This window comes from Macrotis lagotis, chromosome 7, assembly GCF_037893015.1.
Source record: "Macrotis lagotis isolate mMagLag1 chromosome 7, bilby.v1.9.chrom.fasta, whole genome shotgun sequence".
NCBI classification, from domain to species: domain Eukaryota; kingdom Metazoa; phylum Chordata; class Mammalia; order Peramelemorphia; family Peramelidae; genus Macrotis; species Macrotis lagotis.
In genome coordinates, this window is record NC_133664.1 from 97,807,772 (window position 1) to 97,827,220 (window position 19,449).

General features: G+C 36.5%; 1 protein-coding gene across 1 annotated transcript in view; it reads right to left on the reverse strand.

Annotated features, from left to right (window-relative positions):
- The window catches only part of CNTNAP2 (contactin associated protein 2), a 2,968,630-nt gene that overhangs the window by 264,123 nt on the left and 2,685,058 nt on the right, over positions 1–19,449 (reverse strand). The window contains exon 19 of the mRNA XM_074193472.1: positions 8,610–8,840. Coding sequence (XP_074049573.1) covers positions 8,610–8,840 — 231 coding nt within the window. The remainder of the gene's footprint in view (positions 1–8,609; positions 8,841–19,449) is intronic.

Genomic DNA, 19,449 nt, shown 5'->3' on the forward strand with positions numbered 1-19,449 from the left:
ACTCATCTTGTTTTTTTTTCCTTTTTAGTTTCTCTTAATCCCCTTTCCCATTTTATTCTGCATTAATAATATAATGGTTGTGAATTCTGCAGTTCTTGTTTGGAGTCATGTTAATTTTTGAGCTCTGAGCCCTAAGGGCAGGCAAAGGTTAGTTATTTGTAAACAAGGAGTCATCACTGGTCATTGGTTTAATGTCAAAGCAGCAAATGGAGCAAATTATAAAAGTTGGGATTATGCCTAGAATTTATAAGTGTAGCAATATAGCACTGTGGAGACTGCTGCAGGCTCACCAAAAAGTATTGGAAATTAGAATCAAACACAGAGTATAGTCATGCTCTTATGCTATAAGAGCAGTGAGGCATGTGGCATATAAAATAATCATGAGTATACAATATTAAAGTCAACACAATTTGTAAAAGATAAATAGATGGAAATTTTGGTGGCCTCTAAGAAACCATGAAAATGGTGACTTCTTTTATTCTATTGGATGCATCAATCTTTCTGCAAATAAAAGGGCATGAAAATTTTTCCTTGTTCTTTCTATAACTCAGTTGCTTTTCTCTCTGTCACTACCTCTTTTTTCTCATTTATGTCTTTCTCATCACATTTTAAAAATTACCAAGGATAATCTACTTGGTGATTTCAGTTTATCTGAATTATAGTCATATATTTTGTTTCCTGTTCATGCGCTATAAAGATCAGGATTTATTTTTATGATGAAAGATCACTGGATTCGAACCTAAAAGTGACCTTAAGAGAGAAATCTCATTCATTTTTTTAAGATGAGAAAAATGATACCCAAAATGCTGTGACTTTTCCAAGGTCACCTAGGAGTAGATGGTTGAGGTAAGTTTTGAATCAAGTTCTTTGGACTCTGAATTCAGCACATTTTCTACCACTCAATAAGCAAAAGATAGCACAGTGTGATGTAGGGAACTATATTCAGATTTAGGAGTCCCTGGTTCCAAGTGTAGTCCTAATTCGAAACAATGACTGGCAGTATGACCTTGTGCAGGCCAAGGCTACTTAAATTCATCTCATTCAACAAACATCAAAGTGCTGCCTCTGTACATGGTCAACTATGTTCAAAAACATGGTCAAAGAGAGGCCAGGTTTATGTCAGATGACTTCCCTTTCTGAGCCTCTTTGATATCTTCAACCATGAGCAGAAGTTATATAGATGAAATGAGCATTGACCCTAGAGTCAGTTACTAAGTTAAATGTGATCTTAGAAAATTGTTAGTTTTGTAACCCTGGACAGGTCACAAATTCCACTGCCTCCAAAGAAAAATGCAATGATCTCTTGCTTGTAAAGTACTTTGCAACCAGAATATCATAAAAATGTGAATCCTATTATTCTTTTTCTTTTCAAGTTCTGTTCTTCATATCATTAGTGTCTCTTTGAAATTCTGAAACTCAAAAATGGAGCCAATCTTCTCTCAGGACTCTCTGCCCAGCTGTGAATGACTACTCTAAGGTGGATTCTATGTCCCTTCTGGTTCCAATGTGCTATGATGATTTATGGTATCTATGTTCTCATTTCCTTTAGTATTTTAGTATTCTGATTGTTTTTAAGCAGCATAATAACATTGCTACACTGGAAAGCAGGACTGGTGAAAAAGAAGAACTAATCATATTTCCTTTTTTTTCTTTTTCTTGTGCCTTAAAAATCTCTCTCTCTCTCTCTCTCTCTCTCTCTCTCTCTCTCTCTCTCTCTCTCGCCCCCTCCCTCCCTCTTTCTCTCTTACATACTATACTCAAATGTTTATACTTTCTATTTATGTTTAGCTCCTGAATTTCTTTATACATTCCCTAGGCTTTTATTACACCCATAGGCTGACTCTATTTTAAACTCAGTCATCCATACTTTAATGGATCTGGGAACTCATTCATGGAGTAATCCCTCCTGAGGAGTAGTTGGAAAGCTATTCCTTCCTGCCTAGACAGTGAGTCTCTCCTATATGATTAGGGGATGGCCCAATTTGCTGGGATAATTTCTCTTGATCAGGGCTCTTAACTTGGGGGGCAACATATAGATTTCAGGTGGTATATAACCTTGGATAGGAGGAATCATATCTTTATTGCAATACAATTGATTTTCTTGGAAATCCTATGTATTTTATTTTATGAACTAAAAAATAATTTCTGAAAAGTGATTCAGAGGCTTCATTGGATTGCCAAAAGGGATATAAGCCCCCTCCCCAAATGTTAGGAATCCCTGTTTGGATCTCTTGACATTGTGTGGATATAAATGAACAATATACAGTGTCCATCAGTTATTTCTTGTTCTTGCTATGTGACCAGTTCGTCTTTCTTCCATTTTATGACCTAGAAATAGGGAATAGGATCTGGAACTGTGATTTTCTTGATATAGGAAATCCCCAGGTAAAGAAATTTTTCCATCTGCACAATTCTGTCCTTTCTCTGCAACTTAACATCTCAGTGAGTTGTGTAGATTGAGGAGTAAAGTGATTTACTGAGAGTAGCACAACCATTTATGTGTCAGAGGCAAATTTGCACTCGTCTTCCTCCCATGCCATCTTGAAAACATGCCTCTCATGCCTCAAACAAGGAATAAATTGCTTAAAACAATTCATGAGGGGTTTTTGACACCAGTTAGACAAAGGTAGTTGACTGACTAACTGCTTGAAGATTTAATCTGGTCACTAAGAATTGTGTCAACACAGTCTTTATTTTATTTCATTTTATTAAAGGAATACCTAACTCTTAGAATTTTTAATGTAAAATTCAGGAAGTAGATTCTTTACCACATGCTAGCTATGAAATTTACTCTTAAATTCTATTCCACTGACCCTTCCATAAAATGTGGCCACTCCTATTTTCTGGAAACCTCACTACCATCTGCCAAGTTTAAGCACTCACTGCAATAAGGCAATCTTTTTATACCTCCTTAATTGAAATATTTTTCTATTCACTGCAATGGATTTTCAAAATTTTTTCACCCTCCTTAAATCTTACAGTTTTACTCTATCACTCTTTCAATAGAGAACCTTGCCTCATATTTGATTGTGAAAATTGAGGTCACTGACAGAGAGGTCCCTGTTCTCCCCTGCTTCTCAACTCATTTCTCATAGAAGCCTTCTGTAGTACCTTGATGGCCCTTCTCAAGCTTAACCAAAGGAAACTTGCAAATGTGTACTACTTACAGAAATGATCACATTCTGTGTTATCTCCTATAGCTGATTGTCCCCTCTCTTCTTCCAATCTTACTTATCTTTAATCTCTCATCTTCTATCAGCTGCTTCCCTACTTCCCACAAAAATGCCCAAGTCTCCCCCATTCTAAACAAAACAAACCTCTCACTTGATCTTTCCATTCTCCTTTTTCATAGATCTATATCTCTCTTTCCTTTTGTGGCTAAACACTTTAAGAAGGCAGTAAGTGCCTCCACTTTCCATTCTCTTCTTAATTCTTTCTTGTCTGGTTTCTGACCTCATCCTTCAGTGGAAACCACTCTCCAAAGTTACTAGTGATCTCTTAATTGTCAAATCTAATGACTTTTTTCCAGTGATCATCCTTCTTGACCTCTTTAGTTCTTGACATGGTTGATCACCCTCTTCTCCTTGATACCTTCTTCTTTTTAGGTTTTCACAACACTACTATATTCTGGTTCTCCTCATGCTTGTTTGGATATTTCTCAGTTTCATTTGATAGTTCTTCTGGTCATACCCATTAAACATGGATCTCACTCTAGGGTTTTGACCTGAACATTCTTCTCTTCTCCCTCAATAAAATTTCACTAGGTGATCTTATCAGTTTCCAAGGATTCAGTTATTATTTCTATGTTGATGATCCTCAAATCTATTTATCCAATTTTGACCTTTCCTCTGATTTTCAGTCTTGCATCTCCACTTGTCTATTGGAAATCCCAATCTAGATGTTCCAAAGATATCTTAAACTCAAAATTGAACTTATTATTTTCCTCCCAACCCCGCACTCTTCCTCATTTTTTTTTTGCAAGGCAAATGGGGTTAAGTGGCTTGCCTAAGGCCACACAGCTAGGTAATTATTAAGTGTCTGACACCAGATTTGAACCCAGGTACTCCTGACTTCAGAGCCGGTGCTTTATCCACTACGCCAACTAGCCGCCCCTCTTCCTCATTTTCTACTTACTGTAGAGAGTACTGCCAACCTCCAGGCTCACAACTAATGTGTCATCCTTGACTCCTTATTGTTTATCACCTCCTATATCCAATCTGTTGATAAAATTTGTCCATTGTACCTTTATAACTTCTCTTGTATATAGTGTTGTTCTCTCCACCAGTACCTCCACTAACCTTACTTAGGGCCTCATCACTTCATGCTTGGATTATTGCACTTTCCTGCCATTTGTCTCCTTTTTTTTCTCTCCACTCCTGTCCACCTTTCATGCGGGTGCCAAATTCAACTTTCATAAAACACAGATCTGGCCAAACCATACCTCCAACCTTCAATAAATTCTACTAATAACCAATCTCCAGGGGTTCTCTATTGCTTCCATAATTAAATATAAAATCCCATTGTGCTGTTAAAAACCCCTTTAAAACCTACTCATGCTGCCTCACTTTTACAGTATTCTTATACCTTATACCTCTTTCCTCACTGTACTCTTTGATCTTGTAATACTGAACTTGGTTATTGTTGTCACATAGTATTCTTTTTTCCTTTTAATTTTTGCAAGGCAGTTGGGTTAAATGACTTGCCCAAGGTCACATAGCTAAATAAATATTAAGTGTCTGAAGTTGGATTTGAGGATTTGAGTTCTCTATCCACTGTGCCATCTAGTTGCTCCATCATATAATATTCTAATACCTAATTTGGGGCTTTTTTCACTTGTCCCCCATGTCTAGAAGTCTTTCCCTCCTTATTTCTATTTCTTGACTTCCTTCAAATCTAGATAAAATCCCACTTTTTTTTTTTTTTTTTTTTTTTTTTACCAGAAGGCTCTGTTGTTCCCTTTTATATCCAGGGCCTTCCCTTTGCTGATAATCTCTATCTATATACTTAACCTGTATATATAGATTGTTCATAATTGCTTGTATATTGCATCTTCCCTTAGACTGTGAGCTTCTTGAGAACTGAGATGGTCTTTTGATTTTCTTTGTATTCCCAACCATCTGCACAAAGAAGATACTTAATAAAATTTTATTGGCTGACTGCTATTGGGATAGGGTAGGGGAGAATTCATATTTATGTCAATATCTAGATGCCTTTACCCATAAACTCTCCTTTTGATAATACCATGCTTTCATAACTGTAGTAAAACTGACTTTAGGTTATTTTATTCATTTTTATGATTTTCTTTCTTTTTTCTTTAAAATTTTACATTTTTATTGCTTTATCCTTTAAAAAAATGACAGAAATAACTTGTTCTGGGGGAGACATGAGTTAGAAAGCTAGAATATGATAAATGGTTATTAAAATGGTTATTCAAATATACTTGGGCATTGAATTTCAAATGATGTATTTAAAATATGTCAATAAAGAAATCCAATGATGTTAAGAAGATGTCAATATGACAGTGAGGAGAGCATTAATGTTTAACCATTAAAATAAAATATGCTAGAAAAAAGAGATACTTCATTGATCTCATATTCATCTCCTAAATGAATTAAAACCACCTTAAACTACTTCTATTTGAGGGTCCTTAGTAAATAATGTACTTAACAGATTTCTTTTCTCTTAGACTCTATCATCATTAATAAACATTTGTGACATATCACTGAGTATAGTGCCCTACATAAGCCCTAAAATTCAGGGATGTAACTTGAATGAAGTAAATGGAACTTTGTCCCTGGGCTACCAAAACTTAAAGGATACAACCATTTGAAATAACTTTAAAGACTGTGTAATCAAGAAGTCTGTAATCAAGAAAGGAAGATCTGACAAATAAAGACTAAGGCAATAAGAAACAGCCTATGTCGGCCACTAAGTGAATAATAATGAATATGCTTATAGTCTTCAGAGGTGGAAGAAACCAGTGTGGGCTGAGTCACACAGAGGCAGGGTCCTCAGAGAGGTTTGGAATTTGGAGCTGGACCTTGAAGGAAAAATAGGGCTGAAATAAGCAAAAAAAAATGATAAAAGGCATTTTAGGAAGTGGAAAGAATATAAATAAAAGGTTAGAGACATCTACATTCAGTGGACAGAGTTAAGTCTGGAGTTCAAATGTGACTTTAGATACTTACTAGAGACATGTACACTTATTTGCTGTGTGATCCTGGGCAAGTCATTTAACTCCTGTTTGCCTCAGTTTCCTCATATGAAAAATTCGGATATTAGTACCAAAGGGTAAAATGTGCTAATAATTATAAAGCACTAACACAAGGCCTGGCACATAATTAGCATTCTATAAATGTTAGGTTTTATTGGTTTTAGGTACGCGTATATCATAGTAGGCAAATAATGAACATACAGTTTGGTTCAAAGAAATGTTTCATGTATAGTAATGGCAGAAAGCAGGGTGAGAAAAGCATCTAGGGGACAAACTATGGAAAGCCTTGAATTCTGGATTGAGGAGTTTAGACTTTATCTTCTAGGTACTGTGAAACCACTGAAGGTTCTGAAAGGGCACAAATTGGCAGAGAGACATAGGAGAGACTATAAAAAGGAAAACAGGGCTATTGAACTAGGGTTTTGGTAGAGTAAAAAGGGGTTAGATGTAAAGAAGCACCTTTTGGACTTGATGAATGATTGATTTGGATTGGTGAAGAAAGAGAAATGAGGGGGGGAGAGGCCAGAGGTGGTGGCACAGAGTCCAAGTTACCTCCAAGGTTCTTTTACTTTTGTGACTGGGAGAATGAGAGAACCACTGAAAGACAGGTTTGTTTGGAGGATGGGGAAGTTAGTTTGAGTAAAATACTTGAGTGGAATTTTCCTAAGGCTGAATTTGAATTAGCAATGGAACATTCAAGTAGACTTCCATAGTTCTTCCAGGGACTTGTTTTTTTCTCTGAACAAATTTGCAGACTGATTATTGCAGCTAAAACAATAACAATACTGTTGGTATGAAAGGGGTGTAGCAGGGTGGCACAGCAGTAGATTGCCAGGTCTGGAATCAGGAAATATAATTTTCTACTGAGTTCAAATCTGGCCTCAAATATTTACTAGTTGTGTCATCCTGGGCAGGTTACTTAACCTGTTTGTCTCAGTTTCCTCATTTGGAAAGTGTGTGGGAGAAGGAAATGGAAAATCTCTCCAGTAATTTTGCCAAGAAAATCTTAAATGGGGTGGGGTCACAAAAAAGTTGAGCACAACTGAAAAATGAATGAAAAAACCAGCAAAATAGAATAATGGGGAAGTAGGTAATTGAATGGAATAGAATTTCATTCTGGAGATCCTCACTTCAAACAGAGTCTCAGTGAAATTCTAGCATTTGAATAATTATAACATCATTCAAGGGCTATATTTGGTCAAATAATTAATTCACTCCTAAAAAAACTACTAGTTTTATTTAATTTTAAGTTCTACATGTAGTTGTCTTGGCAACACCAGACCAATACAGCCCATTGACTAGGGGTTCCTCATCCTGCTTTAAAGTCTAAACCAAATGTCACATCTTCCATGAAGCTTTTTCAGACCTTATCACCAGGGTTCTCTTTGAAGCCAGGAAGGTCTGGGTTCAAATCAACATTAAGTGGGCAAGCCAATTAATTAACCTTTTAAAATTCTAGTCAACACTTTAAGACAGGAGCAGGAAAGTTCCAGGCCATGGGCCATATTGATCTTGCGTTGCCCAGGCTACACAGGTAGAACTTGAAATTTAGTAGCTCCAGTAACTTTTTAGTGGTGAATTAATTAAATGTTTGACCAAATATAGCCCTTGAATAATGAAATCAGTATCCAAATGACCCTTGGCAGAAAAAGGTTCCCCGTACATACTCTAAGACTTAAGTCACAGAGTAGTTACAACATGCATCAGTAGAAGGATTTTCCTTGCTGGGGAGTCCCTCACATCAATGGAATGACAGATTGAATAGTTATATCTGTTCCTTTGTCAACCAACTAGTATTTAGTAAGCTTTCCTGACACAATACTAAAGTGTTAGGAAGACATAGAAAAGCAAAAACGAAGCCTTTCCATCTTGGACTGAAAGATCGTGAAGCAAAGACTGTAGCATCTAAACTTCATACTACAGGATGTTCTAGCTCAATGTTCTAGCACACTACATACAATAAGTATCTAATTGATGGTCATTAAGTGGAATTGCATTTCTGACCCTGTTTACAGGCTTATGTTTCAGTCAGGGTGTCTGAACCTGAAGAAGGACCCCTTGGACCTCTGTCAGAAGTTCTAAGAAAATACTTGAATTGGAAAAGCATCAATGAAATGGTGTTCCCTGCCGCATATCAGCTCTGGAAATTCAAACAGACTCTCTTAACTCAAAACTTTGAACCCTATTAGTTCTTCTAATCATTCCAGCTTTTGAGTATTGGCATGAGCTGTTGTCCCTCTGCTACCTGACCATTTCTGACCTTGAGTTTATACATGGTGTGCTGCTCCTTAGAGATTCTCTTCCACTAGCCTGGTGACACAATCTTTCTCATGCTCTGAGAATGAAAATTCTAGCATGGGTGCAATATTACCTAAAGATGTTTAGAAATCCTTACCAGATGGTTTAACCAGAACTGCCAGAAAATCTGTCGTGTGAGAGCTGATGTAGAGGAGGATGCAGGGAGCCTTGGTGGTGCTGAAGCTAAAGCTGAGTTCTTCCTTGTCCAGGTCTGGTGCAGGAGTCTGCAAGTCGGGAGAGTTCCCACTTCGATTTGGGGCATCCTTGACCCCTGGTGCTTGAAAGTTATACCGTAGCCACATTCCCTCTTCGAAAAAGGCTCCAACATCTGAGAAGTGTTAAAACAAGAAAAGAGATATCTAAAAATAATGGAAAGTCATAGGAAATTATCAAGCTACTGGATACTTCCAATTGGGTAGCATCGAACTTGAGTGGTCGTTAGGAAGGTGGGATTTCTTTTCTAATTCATGTCCTCTCACTCCCAGTGAAAGACAGATGGCTGAACAAGGGTAGGCCAAATGAGGATATCCTGGGCTGTTGAAAACAGTTATTACATATGATGCTGCATAAAATTAGTGAACAATGAAACAGTGACACTGGTGCTCCCTGTTGTATCTGGAGATTAACAGCAAGATGCCAATATTTAAAACTAAAATTAACCGTGCTAATTTTGTACAAATATTGCTATGGGTGAACCCTGGTGATAAATCATAAAGGAAAATAAAGCTGGGATCATAAAACAGAGCATGCAAATTTATCAATAAATTCACAGAAACGTGCAGTAAAATTTAAGGAACATAAATCACACCAGAGAAAGTTTTCCTGTACAATACTCAGAACAAATTATTATTTCAAGTTAAAGAAATACATGTCTCACACAGAGATATTATGAGGTACCCTTTCCTGGAGTGGCAACAATGATCCAGGTCACTCTAGTTCTGTAGGATTCCCCCCCCCCCCACCATCCTTGTTGCTTCTTCTTTCAGTCTGGTCAGGCTATGAGAACAGTGGGTTCCAAAAGACCATGACTTCACAAAAATACCTTCTCCAGGGTAGACCTTTCCAGAACATAACTGCAGAGGAATTTATTGACAAGATTTGAATCTAAGATCTGTAAGAAATTTGGAGCTCAGGGTTAGAGGAGTAGCATCCAGCATATTTCTAATTAAGCTTGGTCCTAGTTTCTAGAGTAGCATTTCTCTATAGTTTAATTCCTCCTACAGTTTAATCAGTATGAATAATCCTTCACTATGAATGCAGAGAAGGGATAGATCACTAAGGTCCTATCCAGCTCTAAATCCCACACAGTTGATGAAATTGGACTTTATTGTCTTCCCAAATTTAGACATAATGCCATCAGTTTCTGCTTTCTTTCCCTCATGCTCATCAATACCTACAATGAAGACATTTGAAAAATCAGATAAATTAGAATAAGCATTATATTTACTGTCCAGATTTCATAGTTATGACCTTGATCTCTTCTTTATTAAAATTCACAACAAAAGTTCAAATCATAGGAATACTTCCATTTAGAGATTTCTAAGAAGGGTATTGTTATTTTCTAGTAAAGGGGTAGACTATATTTTCCCTATCATGGGAAAGATTCCCCTCAAATTAAAAAAAAAAATCAAAGGCAATCCAAATAAAAACACTTTAATAATCTACTTTTTTAAAATGAAGAACAGGGGACATAAATTATTAATTAATATTGATTTACTTTATGTGGAATTTTATGATTTACAAAGTGTTTTTTCATGACCTTGCAAGATAGGTAATGAATATATGGTTATTTCCATATTTTATAAAGATGAACAAATAGAAAAATTGAGTGTCCTATCCCTGATCAATATATTGAAGCATTAATTTTTAAAAATTCATGCTTCCGTTCTATATTACGGTCAGTTTAAGGGAGTAAGGCAGAAAGGATACAGAGAAAGGGACAGAGAGCAATAGAAAGAGGATAAATTAACACTAAAAAAATAAAGGAAGACAAGGGGAAAAAAGACATGATTGTCTTCTATTGACAGACTTTTGCTAGGCAATATTTCCCATCATGGAGTTTTAGAATGCTGACACTAAAGATCTGTAAAATCTTGATGTATTTTCTCAATTATAAGCAAAAGTAAGGATACCTTGTCTTGTTAATTGACATAGCGATCAGGGGGAAATCCAAAGAAGTTCTAAAAGAAATTCTAAAGACCAATAATAATAGCTAATAGCCAAAGAGGCTGACAACTTGCAAAAAAGCCCAGAGACAGAACCAAAGATGGAGTCCAGATCTTTTGACTACCATACCATAATTATGAAAATCCAAAAGCTAAAAGTTCACACTTTTAAGCTGCCATTCTGACTAGGAGATCTCTAAATTCTAATTTATTACTAGAATACTAATCTTGATTCATTTTTCTACTCTTATATCTCTCTATGAAAAGCTTCTCATAAGACTCACTATAAAAAAAAAGGTGCCTTTCATTCTGGGAATCTGAGAAAGGTTATACAACTAATTGTGAAGATAATTAAATTAAAGATCAAGTGTGGTTCAAGGAAAAGCACCCTTTAAAATCAGAGAACCTGGGTTTTATTGGCTTTGTGGCTTACTTTGTGACCTTGAGGAAGTAACTCAACCTTCTCAGGTCTCAGTTTCCTTGTTTGGATAATGGTGGGGGGGTTGGACCAGATGACCCTTCCAACTCTAGATTTCTGATCCTATAATAAAACGTTACTTGCCATCACTCTTAACTTGGAAGTAATCATTACTGATATGAATTTTTAAAAACTGATTTTCAAAAATAATTTATTTCTGCAATTAGACCAACCAAATCAAAAAGGAACAAAATACATTCTAAAATAATGGATATTATGCATTGATATCTTTTAAAAATTTATTTTTTAATCTAAATTTTATTTATTCCAATTATAAGTAAAAAGTTTTCAACATTCATTTTTGGTAAGATTTTGAGTTCCACAGTTTCTACTTCCCTCCCTTCCCTCTCCCTTCCCTTAGACAGTGAATAATCTGATATAGATTATACATGAACAAAGTGATATCTTAATTAGTGAAAACTGAGAACAAAGCTCTTTTTATAAAGTTAACTGTGATTCTTTCAAACAAATATTCATAAATCATGCAATGCAATGTGGATATGATTCATATGACTCAAAGGCAATGATCTTCTAATGTTTTTTGCTATTTTTTTTAAACCAGGAGCTAGTGTAGGCAGAAGGGATTTTATGAAGGAAGTGGGACTTTAGTTGACCTTTGTAGAAACATTTCAGTCATGTCATACTCTGTAAGAATGGCTTGTCATTTCCTCCTGTAGCTTATTTTACAGATTAGAAACTGAGGCAATAGGTTAAGTGATTTGTGCAGGGTCTCATAGCAAGGAAATATCTGAGGCCAGATTTGATCCCAGGAAGATGAGACCCAGCTCTTTTCTGGCAGACTGCACATCAGTACTAAACAACCTTGCCTCTGCGATGAACATTTCTTTGTCCTTATGTATCTGGAGAAATTCAGGGCTGATTGGAGGCAAAATGCAGTTTAGTCTAACATCACTCAGGTAGCAAGTAGCAAGGTAGCAAGTAGAAGAGAAGCTCATAGGCTCACTATTGGAAGGAAGATACATTGAGGCCAATCCCTCATTTTACTGATGAAATTTAGACCCACTGAATTTACTATGAATTTAAGTTATCTGATTCAAAATCAAAGGTCTTCCATTACTCCAAGCTACAAGGAGGAACAGGTTGTCATGCCCTTGAACCACAAAGGGATTAAATATTTCATAGTACAGGAAAATGAGCTGAAGCACAGAAAATGGGCAGAATCTTGGGTGTAGACCTTCCATAGAGTCTATGAAATTCAGGCAACAAATATCTAAACTATGAATAAAGGATTAGAGACTTGATAAGAGATCCTGAAAGACAAAAAGTCAGAACTATTGCATTCCTATTTACATAGTTGGGCTGGAAAAGTAGCCCTAGTCTGTAATGCTCTGATTTACTTTCTGTGGGGCAAGGGAATTGACTAGATACTAAGTCCATGACTGGATCAAATTATTGGACTAGATACTAAGCTTAAGCCTGGAAATCTTTTGGCTTAGGGCAAAAGTGGTCTCAGCTTTATGGGCAGACTTGAACCCTCAGATCCAAAGTAATAACATTCAACTAGTAGGAAGGAGGGACTGAGAGAAAGTCAAACTATGTGTCCCATACTATGTTTGTCATTGTGATTTGTACTCCTTGCAGAACAGGTGAGAGGAGAAAATATATAACAATAAAAAAGGGGGGCGGGGGGAGAGAGAGAGAAAGAGAGAGAGAGAGAGAGAGAGAGAGAGAGAGAGAGAGAGAGAGAGAGAGAGAAAACAAACTATGCCATAGAGATCGCTGTTTCATATGTTTTGGGATTCACGTTAAAAAACATTGTGGACTTCTGTTGGTTTTGCAGGAGGAGAGAGACCACATTTAAAAGTGTTAAGCTGAAATCACATCATAAACCAACTGTTAAAGCACTGGCCTCACATAGCTGTAAATAATTGAAAATCTACAGTGACAGATTTAAAGCTGTCATTCGATCACTTCAGAACCATTTCAGATAAAGTCAAATTCCAGGACTGTAATAATCTTTAGGAGAATAGTCCATTCATACTCACAGAATAAATGATTAAAGTAGCATTAATTTATAAAGCTCAAAGTAACTCAGCCTCATCCTTCTTTGGGTGACCTTGAGTGAACACCACAGAGACACTGGAGTGATGCCTTTCACCGACGACTAATAACACATACTCAGTAAAAAACAATCAGGTTACAGTTTGATTGCTTGAGGGAAAGAGGCAACACAAGTACTGACTCTGCCATCCCTGAGACACAAGAGGGCAGGATCTTTCTTAAATTAGGTCAGGTTTCATAAAACTTTCTAATACTCAGTATGTGATTTCTAGTCACAGAAAGTTGTCAATGACCTTGGGAGGTCATCTAGTCATTGCTGTCTTTACACAGGCTCACAGATTTAGAGTTACAGGAGACCAGAGAGGTCATCTAATCCAGATCCCTCATTTTACAGATGAGGAAGCTGAGGCCCAGGATCTCTTGCCTAGGATCACACAAGTGAGTTGTCATAGTGAGATTTCATCCTGGGTACTCGGACTTTATAGGATCACATCTCACAGGCCCCTGACTAATGAGAATCTTTCTGATGGAAAAGACAGATAAAAGCATCCTTACAGTGATTCTCAGTGCACAAAACCTCTTTCCAAGACATAAGGCCTTCTGATTTTCACAAGCCTGTGAAATAGCAAAGACAGGTATTGGCTGAATTATAGATTGAGAGTTAGAAGGAGTCTAAGGGGCTCATTTCTGCCAAACCCATTATTTCATAGTTGAAGTATCTGAAGGCCAGAGAGATTAATCATTTGTCTAAGGCCACATGGGTAGGAAGTAGACGGGCAGAGGTCTTCTGATTCTTTTTTTTTAATGCAAGGCAATGGGGTTAAGTGACTTGCCCAAAGTCACACAGCTAGGGAAGTAAGTGTCTGAGGCTGGATTTGAACTCAGGTCCTCCTGACTCTAGGGCCAGTGCTCTATCCACTGGGTCTTCTGATTCTAAATCTAGTTCTCTTTGCCTTATCCCACTTCCATCTTGTATTTGTCTGCAAATACCTAAGTGCATATTAAGTAAACTGAAGGAAAATGTTTGCTGTATGGCTGTCTCTAACCTATTTTTTGAACTTCAATATAGATGATCTCTACCTTCTCCCCTCTTCCATTCCTCTATATGTCAACCAAATTGTTTTTTTTTTCCTCTGTTCTTCACACATAGAACTCCTTGCCTTTGGGAGGTCTTGTCTTTTGGGATTCCTTTGCCAGTAATGGTCTCTCTCTTACTCCAGCCTCATAGAATCCCTTACTTCCTTTCAGATTTATCTGAAATATAAGAAATTCTCCTTTTTCTAACTGCTAATACCCTCCTTCCTGGCTGCCCAAAGTTGGCGTTCAATAAATAGCTGATTGACCACAACTCCACCTAACAGAATTTCACCATTTTTCTTTTTCCATCAGTTCCAAAGTGGTATCCTACTTTCAAAAATTACATTATCTACATTTTATGCATGAGAACACTGAAGGTTATACATAAAAGTTTTGTGACTTGCCAAGGTTCACATAATACATTGGTGGCACAGCTGGAACCAGCCTTCTTCTACAAACCATACTGTCTCTAGTCACAGAAAGAAATTTCAAGGTAACTTCTTTAAAGTGTTCAACAGCCTCAGAAAAATATTTCCTATTTTTAACCTGGACTCTTGGATGTCTGGATTCCTCTTTATTTACACCTAGTTACTATTTATTATTTTTACTATGAATTTGAACACTCAGCAACATGAACATTTCAGTGTCCAAAGAACAAAAAAGATGATTTTATGAATTTTTCACTCATGGAATCTTAGCAGTTCCCATGAGTTTGATGAACATTTCTATGGCAATAACTCATAGATCTCTATATCTTAGTCTCTCCCTGAACTTCATCAGTTACCTACATCCAATATTTCAGACTGTGTCTTCCAGAGTCACTTCTAACTCAATATATTTGGACCTAAGTTATTTGTTGTCCCTCTAATTTGACTCCTTTTTAAACTTCTTTTGTTTAAAGCTGTCCCATTTTTCTGGTCTCCCAGGTCCATAATCTTAGCATTATATTCTCTTTTTCACTCTTCCTTCCCCAAAACCAATCACTTGCCAAGTCTAACAGTATAGCCTGCATCCAGCCTCCTCTCTATTCACATAATCATTCAATTCAAGCTCTCATCACTTTTGCCCTAGATGATTGCAAAAAGCTTCCTAATTGGTCTCCTTACTTCAAGTCCCTCTCTGTTACAGTTTACCTTCTATATCACTGCCAAAATGATTTTCCGGAAAGAGAGTGATATCATGACATTATGCATTGTACTTCAGTGGCTCTAATATCAACTCGAAAGAAAAAAAAAGATTTCTTTATTAGCTTCTAAAACGTCTCATAACCCGACTCCAACATATTTTTCCAGTCTGATTGTCCCTTATTCGTATTCTAGTACCATGATCTCATCTGTTTCTCACATACAATAAATACTCCATCTCCTGTATGCATGCTTTTGGTTCCTCATATCAGGTATTCACTGCCTCTCTATACTCACCTAAGAGAAGTTCCTTCTTTTCAGATACAGCTCAAGCACCATTTTCTCCATTTCTTTTTCCCAAATTACTTTGTATTATGCTAATTTTGGCCTACCAACACCAAGACTACAGAGGTTCTTCAGTAGCCAGCACCTCACCACCCAAGCATGGAACCACTGATAACAACAAATGGAGAAATATTGAATGCTGGGATAAATTCACTTAGCTTGGCAATATACTTTCCAAGGATGTACACATAGATGATGAAGTTGATGCATGCATTGCCAGAGCTAACTCAGTGTGTGAGAGGCTCCAAAGGAGAGAAGAAGTATTAGATTGTCTCCCACATGGAAGATCTACAGAGCCATTGTCTGACCTGACTGCTATATGCTTCTGAAACCTGGACAATATATCATTATACTGGACAGTAGTGCACTGGCCTTGGAGTCAGGAGAACAAGAACTTAAATCTATTCTCAGATATTTGACACTTCCTAGTTATTTGACCTTGGGCAAGTCACTGAACCCCGATTGTTTTCACATCCAGGGTCATCTCCAGTCATCCTACTTCATATCTGCCCACTGGATCCAGATGGCTCTGGAAAAGAAAGTAAATCTGGTGACTTAGTAGAGCACCCTTTCACTCAAATTTAATTCATGTGCTTGTCATGGCATCCCCTGTCTAATGCCATGGTCTTCTTCAAGAATGAATGATAAACATTATTATTATTATTATCATTATTATACCATACCAGGCAACTGAATTTCTTCCATTTGAAATAGCCTGGCAGGACACTGAGTTCCTTTCTTGAGCTAAATTGCCAAGTCTTCAAACTCTAATGCAGACAGAACAATTTGAGTTTTCTGTTCTTCAAATGCCAAATATATACCGGACTAAAAGACTACTTTATGAAAAATTCACATAAAAATCACGTACTTAGTTGGAAGTCAGAAGCACTGATACAAGGACACTCTCAAGGTCTCTCTGAAGAACTTTGGAACTGATTGTGTGACATGAGAGACACTGGCACATAGGACTGCCCAGCATGGTATGCCTTCATCAAAGAAAGTGTTATGTTCTATGAGCAAAGCAGAATCACAGTAGTTTGAAAGGTGTGCAAATTTAGAGACATTTTTACTTCAAAAGTTCATTTGGACTTTTGTGCCCAACCTGTGATAAAGACTTCTGACTCATTGTTCTGATCAGTCACAGTCAGATACACTGAACCTTTATTCCAACATAGTGATATAATTTTGGATCTCTTCAAGAATGAAGGACAATAGCCAACCGACTTTTTATTTAATGACTTTGTATTAATTTCTATTTACTTTGCAAATGCTAATAGATGTATTTTCTATTTCCCAAGTTTAACAGTAAAATGAAAGATCATTGTGAGTAGGGATTGTCCTTCTTGTACCTGTTTCCCAGTTGGTCCTTCAAGAATGCTTGCTAATTTGTATACTACTATGACATCTACTATTTTACTATTCTTCATGTTGACACACATCTCTTTCTCATTATAATCTTCCAAAAGCCAAGACAGTAGCTAGATAATAAACTAATTAAATGTCTAGTCCTTTGTAACATAATCTAGGTAAAATATAATAAGCTAGGTCTAAGTGGGAGGTCAGTCATGAGACTGAGCTGTAAAATGTACCACTTTTATGTTCATATTCATCAACTAATCCTGTAGTTAAAGTAAGGTGGTTTCTGTGTGAAAGCTACCATGGATCCAACTTGGAGAAAGGATAGAATAGGGAGGAGCTTTGATTGAGTCAGATGGTTTATATCAGGGATGTCATTGTTTCATACTTTCTAAATTGTCCCAAGCTGTAACAATGAAAATGCTTCCTGAAGCATATGCAGAACATACAATAAATAGCTGCATAGCAATAATAACAAGTCTACATTTATACAGCAAGAGAGGTAGTGTGACCTAATGGAGTGAGAGCTGATCCAGGATCAGGAAGCCCTGGGTTCAAGTCCTGAATCAGACAAATATTGATTGTGGGTAGGGGTAAGGCTAAGTCCCTTAACTTTTCAGATTGTGGGTAAGGGTAAGCCCCTTAACTTTTCAGAACCTTACTTAATTTTCCAAGAGGCAAAGAAGATGCCAATCTATACTAGTAGAATTCCTCACTGAGAGTTCCCCAACTTAATGAAAAAACACAGGTTCAGTCATAAAAAAATGATAATAACTTTAAGGCTTTCTAAGCATTGTATATTATTTCTTTAGCGCAGACACTATGCTTGTTAATTGGCAAGTGGCATTCATTTATCTCTAGTAGTAAATTCAGAAGTAGTCTTGGTGAGAGAAATCAAAGACATCACTATTTTCTTAAGTTAATCTCTTGGTTAGCAACATTATCTTTATCACTGGCATTTATTTTCTAAATTTTCTTATCCTAGGCAATTCTCATCCTGGTCCATGTCCATAATAGTCCATAGTATAGTTGTAAGCACTCTCTCTGAATTTAAAAATTTTTCATGGACACCAGTTTAATTAAAGGACTGGATTGTCTATCTTTTCCCTTTATTCTCAGTAAATGATCACTTACCACTTTTCTAGTCATATATTAATCAATAATCAAATTTATTAAGTACCTTCCATGTATCAATCATCAGTGCTACAAAGATAAAAATCAAACAACTTCTGCCCCTAGAGAACTTATATACTATCAAGGGGAAACAACATAGATACTTATAAGTATATTTAAAATAATTTTAAACTAAATATATGATAAATGGGGGGAGAGACACTAACAACTAGGGGGAATGAGGAAAGGCTTCAAGTAGGAACCTGAACTGAGATTTGAAGGAAATCATATAGTAAGAGATTAAGATGTGAAGAGATTCTATTTCAAGAAAGGGGTATAGTCTATGCAAAGACAGAGAAGTGGGAAATAAAATAGCCTGTGTGAGAAACTGAGGAGAAAGCCACTTTGGTTGGACTGTCCAGTGAAGGAAAGGGACATTGCAATAAACCTGGTATGGTAGGTTGGAGTTAGGTTGTGAAGGTCTTTAAATACCAAATAGAAGAATTTGTAATTGATTCTAGATCCTAGATATTATGCCTTATATTTTTTTTGTGCCTCTTCTTCATCACAATTCATTGGAGATAATAAGCAACAGTTGACTTACTAACACTAAGTGTTTTTCCACTGCCCTTTAGGTAATGTGCAATTTTTATTCTTCTGAGATCTTTATCATTACCTCTTAATAAATGAGATTATGAAACATCCATCAGAGCAATATCTCCAAAGAATTAAATGACTTCAGGCGCAACGGGAGCTTTTACTTCCCTCCATACTCTCTCTAATGCTGCCTAAACAAATTGCTGCTTATTCTCTCATAAAAAACAAAATGCTTAGCTACTTTTGGAAAATGTTTGTCTCTACATCTCTGTTGCTGCTCTGCTAAACCTTACAGTTTGCATTGGAATTAAACTTTTGCCTCTAATAAAACTTGAGTTCATTAGTTAATTGGTAGACAGTCTCTAAATCTGGTTATTCTTACCATGTTTAGAAGTTTATTTCCTTTCGTCTTTTCTTTTTAAAACCACAATACGATGAGAAACAAACTTCTTTTCTCAATATTTGTTTGACTCTTTGATCCAATAATGAAAACTTTAGAGTTTTCTCTAACAACTCAGTTATTTAGGATCTGTAAACAAATGGATGATTTGATTATCATACTTTTTTGAATAAAAAATATCCTACTTTGTATTATATTTATTTGCCTGCATATCTCATCTCCCCTCTTAGAATTACTTGACATTGACAAATGACTAGAAT